Raw genomic sequence first — 7,231 nt, 5'->3', positions numbered from 1 at the left:
TTCTTGCAAAGGTTCTAGAAAATATTTTGCTTTTTGTTATTATTTACGATCGAATAATAAGCTATAGGTTTTAAATTGATTATGCAAAATTCCTAATTAATTTAGATTCTTTTTAGACAAATTCACATATCTGAAATTTAAGAAATCTAAGAATAGCTAGCTACATATTACGCGAATATCATGTAACTTAATATGCAAAATATATGCATAAAATGAATAAAATTGATAGCAAAACTACAAATTATAAATTATATGCATAATTCTACATATACATCACGCATATATTTTTATATAATGTTTATTCTCTACAAACTGTTTCATACAAAATAATTTTTAATTTATAAAAACTAAATCGTTCATATATTCTTAATAAAAAATATTTGTATATTTTAAAAGTATCATTTATACAATTCAGAGCTGCCTTATGATATAATGACGTTGACGAATATGTTTACTCTTAAATATAATAATTCTTAAAATATTTATATCTACAAAAATATGAAAATATGTATATATACTATCAGATATCATATATTATATACTATCAGAATAAATCTGAGAGATATGTAAATAATAAAAAACATATTAAAGAAATTTATGAATTGCAATAGAATAAAATCTCAATTTAAATAAGATATAATTAAGAAATGAACATAGATAATAATAAATGTATTTACATAAGTGATAGTAGTTCACTTTTTTTACATTTCAAATTAACTAAAATCTTATTCGAAAATTCAAATAAAAAACTATTATTTGATAGAGTTCAGCATTTCAAAAAAATTAATTAGTTTGAAAATTTTTTAAAAATATTTGTTTTTTAAAAATATTATGCACTTTTCCATGATACAATTTTTCACAGTATACTCTTAGTAGATGTTCTTTGCATAACTTATATTTCATCTAGATATTTATAAATCAATATATGATTTTCTGAATATATGGCAGGAGTTATTTTCTGATTATGCTTTTACTAACTTATGATAACATCTTTACATAAATCTTTTCAATGCTGAAGTAAATGTAATTATTACAATATTAATTGTTGACAAATGTGATATTATAACTAAGAAAATCGTGGTATCCAAGAATGAACTCGTCTATGACGTCCGAGAGTGCATCTTGGTTTTAGAAGGGCCAACAGAGCTAGACCAGCCCCTAAAACCGATACACCACACAAAGCGCCGGCTGTGATATCGTGAAGAGGTGTACCATCTTTCGGAGATTTAGCTGCGAGCAGCAAAAGACCAGCACAGCTCAATGCCGACAATCCAGCCAGGCCAAGTCCCGTCCAAGTTCTTCGCAAGCTTCTGCATGCACCTGCTAAAGCACAGCAAGCTCCACAGCCAACCGCACTGTCAAAATAATATCTAAAAAAAAATATCTTTTATTAAATATTGATTATATAAAAAAATTGACATTTATGTAAACACATTTTTCTAGAGCGTTCAAATAATGACTCTCTGTATTAAATTGATACTAAATATTATAATTCTTTATTTTTATTATTTTTAGTCTCTTTAACATATTAAAAAATAAAAAAAAATATAAAGAATTTTACTTTCTTCCTTGTGACCAGGATAGATATAATGCAAGTCCACATGTCAATAGACCGACCAATATTAGAAGAATCGGAGCGCTCTTTCTGTCACCTTTCTCCATGCCACTCGCCATGGTTGTGTTCGCGTCACTATTCGGCGGAGATAATGGTGGTACCTAATAATGTTTGTTAGTAAGAATTATTTTTATTATTTGCTGTTAATCATAATTTTTTTTTTCTTTTTTTTTTTTTACTTAGTTTGATATCACTTACAACCGCAGTTCGAGCCATAAATGCGCTTTCTACGCTTTGATAGTTCTTCTGATCAGCAGGCATCACCTGATATCTGGGCGATCCAGACATCATCGGCATGGACTCGAGGCCGTCCGTGTAAGCATAACGAGGAGGTGGTTCATTGTGATTCATATTCATTAAGTCAACCGGAGCAGTGCCGACATAACGAAGCCGACCGCAATTACTGGCTGGACAGAGGTCCTGCTGTCGAGACGAGTTTTCCAGCAAAGGAAGACATCTACGAGCTGATGATTCTTTGTTAGGTGTAGAAGTTTGAGGTCCCGTAGGCGAGAAAGCTCGGCTCTGAGGTGTGCCTTGAGGAGTTGTGCGCGTTGGACTAAAAGTACGACCTGCACAGAAATGACAGAAAACGAAATATTTTATTTTGTTAATTAAAAAGATAATTTAAGTATAACAAATAGTCTAGTATAAAAAAATTATAATTATCTAGAGAAGATAATATTATTAACTTTTAAACAAGCATATTTATCTGTCTTTCTAATAAATTTGTCAGCGTTTAATTTATATAATATTTATTTAGATATTATTTTATTTAGATATTATGCATTATTTTATTTAGATATTATGCAAATTAGAAAAAACAATGCGATAATAAATCTTGCACCATTTGGCGATCCACCAGGAGTGAGCGCTCTTCGTTGCGGTGTGCCGGTTTGATTGAATGATTGTTGTCTCTTCGGCGATAGTGTTCTCTCTTCGGATCTGGACCGTGGTTTTCTAGGCGTGGATAATATTTCATGCAATTTCTGCGTAGCTAAATTATTCTTCGGTGATACTGACATCTCTTGCGTGTTTCTATCGGGAAGCGCCGGCGGAATCTCTTCTTGCAAGGGCACTCTGGTATAACGACCTGTTGCAAATTACGCCATTGTTTATACATTGTCTTTACTACCTTATACTTTATATTCAAATAATCAATTAAATAATCAATTAAATAATCAATTAAATTTTATTTTACAATTATACCGCCGATAATAAACACATACATAAGGAAAATGTTTTATATTTCTAAAGATAAGAATAAGATAAGAATTGGATAATTACCCTGCGGAGTGTTGATATGCCGAGGCGCCGACTTCGCATTGCTCCATTGCGGACCGTCTTCTTGGTAATCCTGGTCACCCGGTATAAGCGCGTATCTACCGGCATTGCCGCGACACGCTCGGGTCTGCGGCCCTCCTCGATCGTCTTGGTTGGTCGCCGGCGCGGAACGTTGTTGCACCTGCTGGTGTGGAATGAACTCGTACCTCGACGAGTTCCTGCGCGGCAACTGGCTCCTCTCCGCCTCGTCTTGCTCTATGTACTCGTATCGTGAGGACTGGCTGTAAGTCACGCGAGACTCCTCCGCCGGAAAACTAGCATATCGCTTGTGCGTGGGGGCCCTATTACCCTCCAGATAACAATACCGGTCCCGCGATTCGCAGATCTCTAACGTCATCTCCGGCGGAGCTTGGAACGCCGGATTGCTCTGACCCGCGGCGTGACATTGCAATTGCAACGGCGGCGGAGGCGGCGGTAAATCGTCGTTTCCTTGAAACTGCTGCGGCGGCGGCGGCGGCAGATCGTCGTTAACATGATCGTCCGGGATGTACTCCGATTGACGGCAAAACGATGGATTTGTGTAGCAATGTACCGGAACCGGTTCAGGTGGCTGAGCCATAATTGTCTTTTGTAGCTATCTCATCGAACGATATGTACTTTTTCAGACTTTCAACAGGTGAGAAAAATATGCGCGCTCGCTACGCAAATCTTTATGATGAGCGTTGAGAAGTGAATAATGAATAACTAAGAAAAAAAATTAGTTTAATTCTGTTAATTAGTTTGATCTAACCAAATGAATGTCTGTTATGGACTCGTAAACATAAATTGAAACTTAAATGATTAAGTCTAGAGACGTTATTAGCCAAATGAATAATGTGTTTAACGAAGTACTATGAATTATCGCATGTTACATGTTATAGCAGATATTACAAGAATTAATAAATCTTCTTGGCAAATAACTTTGTCGAAAATAAAAATTTATCTAAACTTTTTGCAAAAATAACTTCAGCTGCGTATTCAAAAATTAATCGCATTCCATGTATTAATTGTTACATGCAAGTTTTTTATTATAAAAGAAATTACCAAATATCATAAAACACTAATAAATCGCATAGGATATTAACAATAATTCACTTTTTTATATTCACAAACACACAAATATTATAAAATTTTTAAATATGTTCAAAATCACTAAAATTTAAGATTTACTGACGAGGATTACTAGCATGCTACTAATATAAATAGGAGATTGCCAAGTCTCCAAAGCAAAATTCACTATTTGCATAGGTGGCGAGTCAATTTTGTGTATTAATCTGCAAAGCTTTTTACACATTGTTTTATACAAATTTCAGACAACGTTTCAATATATCGAAAATATTCTTTACTTTTATCTTAATACTACAATGGTATTATCTCACACAACAATTTTTAATAAATCACACACACATACACACACACACACACACACACACACACACACACACACACACACACACACACACACACAATTTTTCAAAGAACACGACCATTAAATAATGATAAGAGTTATTTAAATTAAAACAATACACTTTTAATAATTTCACTTATATATATTGCATTTGCAACTTTTTCGAATTAAAGTTTGTAATAATAAAATCCAAATTTTATTTTAATATCAATTATAAAGTCGAGAATTAATTTCCTAACAGAATACAAATGCGATGTGTCGGCATGTAAAAATGTCCATCAAGAATGCGCGCCTTCATTAAATTATGCGATGTGCTCGCGACCGTTGCCTTCGTTAAACTGCCTCGCGAGTTCCCTTAAGCAGATGCGCAAAGGGCGTTTCTCCATGCGTTCCCTCGTATCTGCGCGTGTATGCGCGGTTGCTCGAGGGGTTGTCATGGGGTTTCACGTAATACGGGCCCGGTGTCCTTTCGCAGAGTGGGGGTCTTTCAACTATAATATAATATACTTCGCTCAGGATTTCAACCGTTGTTTCGCATTTCGACCTATTGCTCGCCGAACTTTTCTGACAGAGCATTTTAAACTTTAAATACCCGCCGAAGAGTGCGCTTGTCATTCAAATAAATTATGAATTTATTCGGTTTAACATAAAGATTTACATTTATGCCAAATCCGTGACACTCTTGAATGTTTTATTAAATAATTGTTTGTTTCTTGTTTTAATAAATACTTGAAAAATTGTATAAAAATAAGAGTGACAAGTGTTTTCTGAGAAACGAACAAACTATTATGTAAAGATAAATATTTTACAATGCATTTATTAATAACTTATTACATCCTATTTCTATATAATCTTTATTGTTTATACATTCCAAATTATTTCAACGCTTGTCTTTAAATATAGAAATATATACACTTTCTATATTAAAAATAATAATAATAAAGTATAAATAGTATTATTTTATATAAAATAAAAATTGCATCCAGTTTAGATGGACATAAAAGAACTCAGAATGAAGACACTATAGTCGATTTTCTGGGCAGCTGCCACGACCGTTGAGACGCGTGCCCCGATAGAGTAACAGCTGCTCCAACACAAATGCACTTCGATCGCAAACATGTCGTTTGCCTTGCTCGCTCTCGCAGTACACCGGATATATTCTCTCATGCTCTTAGGCATACCGGCATATTAACGGCCGAAAAGTCACTTTAATGAAAGGATTCGAAACGGCTCATACGGCGAGAGCGCCAGAGTGCGTTTTTTTTTTTAGGATCTTTTCACGAGTGTACGGTCGCGTGAAAGTAGAGAAAAAGAAAAGAAACAGAGAAAAAGTGGCGATTATCGCGAGATAGAGAGAAACTAGACCGACCCCTTGATAGATATATTTTTACATTTAAGCTTAATCGAATCATTACCCGCATAATCTATAGTCGGTGACATTTTTCTCTAATAAGCGTTTCCTCCTTTTTGGAAAATTTTTAAAGGCAAATATTTCTTTTGCATTGGTTCCGTTTTAAATATATGAGTGAGAAACGGTGGTTACTTTTTATAACTTCGATCAGCTCTAGGTACGTATCATTCCTCTATCTATTTTGCGATTGTCATGCTTTCGACGAACAAAATACGTTGCTCGATATTACACCGATTATTTCGATTGGTACCATCGAGCTCGTGCATAGTAATCATCCACGTGGATGGATGCCACGTACACTTCTCTTCTTGCTCCACATACAACAAATCGCACAAATCGCGATTATCTCCGCGTAGTGCGGAGTCACGCACCAGGATCTGATTCCTTTTGCATGTCGCTCTAAAATGCAACTATCATCCGCTTGAATGAGTTTGCGGTTCGATCGATCTTACAGGAAGATCGATGTCGCCAACGCGACGTTAGATCTTCTCGAAAGCGTCTCATAATTTCCGCATGAACGATTTATCGACGGCAGAATGATTTTGCTAATATTGTGAAAGTCCTCTCTTTCGTCCAATTCAATGGATTCTTGCGATCCATCGAGATGCACACTGTTATAGTGTAATGTGCAGTTTGTGCGGCCATTGGAAGTTACACTTTCTCGATCGTCCTTCTAATTACACAACGGCACTAATAATGACAGTCCTGTTAGCATATTGCATTAGGCAGTCATAATCCTTCTTCATTCGTGATACTATCGTGAAGAAGTTTTGAAGGTGACATAGTAATTGCATAGCTTTCATATACATTTGATAATATTAAGATTAACATTAGATGAAAAACTTAATGCTTACATAATTTAATGTAGACAGCTAGATAAAATATATTATGAAAATTAGTAACTTTTAACAATTAAATTGTGTACAACTATTAAGATTTCTCTATAATTAAAAGAAACAAACGTTAGCTCAAATATTGTTCCAACAACAAGGATTATCAAGAATCATCAGGTTGATTATACATTATAATATTTTATAATAACTGATCTCGATATCTAAAATAAACTTTTAGGAATGTCTTTTGCTTCTCAGCTTATTCGTACGACAAAATATAATGATGCAAGAGACTATTATTTTTATATTTATTATAATTCAGTCAAAGCAATGACGATTGAAAGATAGCATCTCTTCTTCATTGTTTTAGATATCTCTCTTTGGTGGGGATTCTGTCGTAATCTGCGAACGACTCCTTACCAATGATCCAACGAAAAGGTCGAACCCACGTGTTTCTGCAGTTAACAATAAAGGTTGGCTCATGCGCGAAGATCCTGGGATACGTTTGCTCTCTGAGAGAGTTACCTTCGATTATAACGGGACTTTCATACTGAGTGGAAGGTTCGTGTTTTCGTGAGAGGCAAGTGAGGTCAACTGATTACCATTCCAAAAAGTTCGCCGAGTCAAAGAACTTAAATATTCAG

The 7,231-nt window shown here is 34.7% G+C and overlaps 1 protein-coding gene across 1 annotated transcript; it reads right to left on the bottom strand.

Annotated features, from left to right (window-relative positions):
* Positions 1-24: 24 nt before the first annotated feature.
* LOC105431995 (uncharacterized) lies at positions 25-4,886 on the bottom strand. Its single transcript, XM_011646554.3, has 6 exons — positions 3,980-4,886; positions 2,900-3,640; positions 2,460-2,705; positions 1,814-2,184; positions 1,562-1,716; positions 25-1,370 (listed from the first exon to the last, which is right to left on the bottom strand). Exons 2-6 carry the CDS (start codon positions 3,513-3,515, stop codon positions 1,067-1,069), a joined length of 1,692 nt encoding a protein of 563 aa, XP_011644856.2. The 5' UTR covers positions 3,516-3,640; positions 3,980-4,886; the 3' UTR covers positions 25-1,066.
* Positions 4,887-7,231: the final 2,345 nt, after the last annotated feature.

The sequence above is a fragment of the Pogonomyrmex barbatus genome, unplaced genomic scaffold, assembly GCF_055798465.1.
Source record: "Pogonomyrmex barbatus isolate J1 unplaced genomic scaffold, ASM5579846v1 scaffold2, whole genome shotgun sequence".
Classification (NCBI taxonomy): domain Eukaryota; kingdom Metazoa; phylum Arthropoda; class Insecta; order Hymenoptera; family Formicidae; genus Pogonomyrmex; species Pogonomyrmex barbatus.
The sequence above is the reverse complement of the archived record's forward strand: the minus strand, read 5'-3'. Positions and strand labels throughout refer to the sequence as shown.

What these genes read in the sequence shown, in the direction of transcription:
- LOC105431995 (XM_011646554.3), bottom strand. Translation starts at nt 3,515, where the DNA reads ATGGCTCAGCCACCTGAACCGGTTCCGGTACATTGCTACACAAATCCA. An exon ending in TCCTGGTGGATCGCCAAATG is followed by an intron (nt 2,185 to 2,459) that starts GTGCAAGATTTA and finishes ATTTCTGTGCAG; the next exon opens with GTCGTACTTTTAGTCCAACG. An exon ending in TTATGGCTCGAACTGCGGTT is followed by an intron (nt 1,717 to 1,813) that starts GTAAGTGATATC and finishes AAACATTATTAG; the next exon opens with GTACCACCATTATCTCCGCC.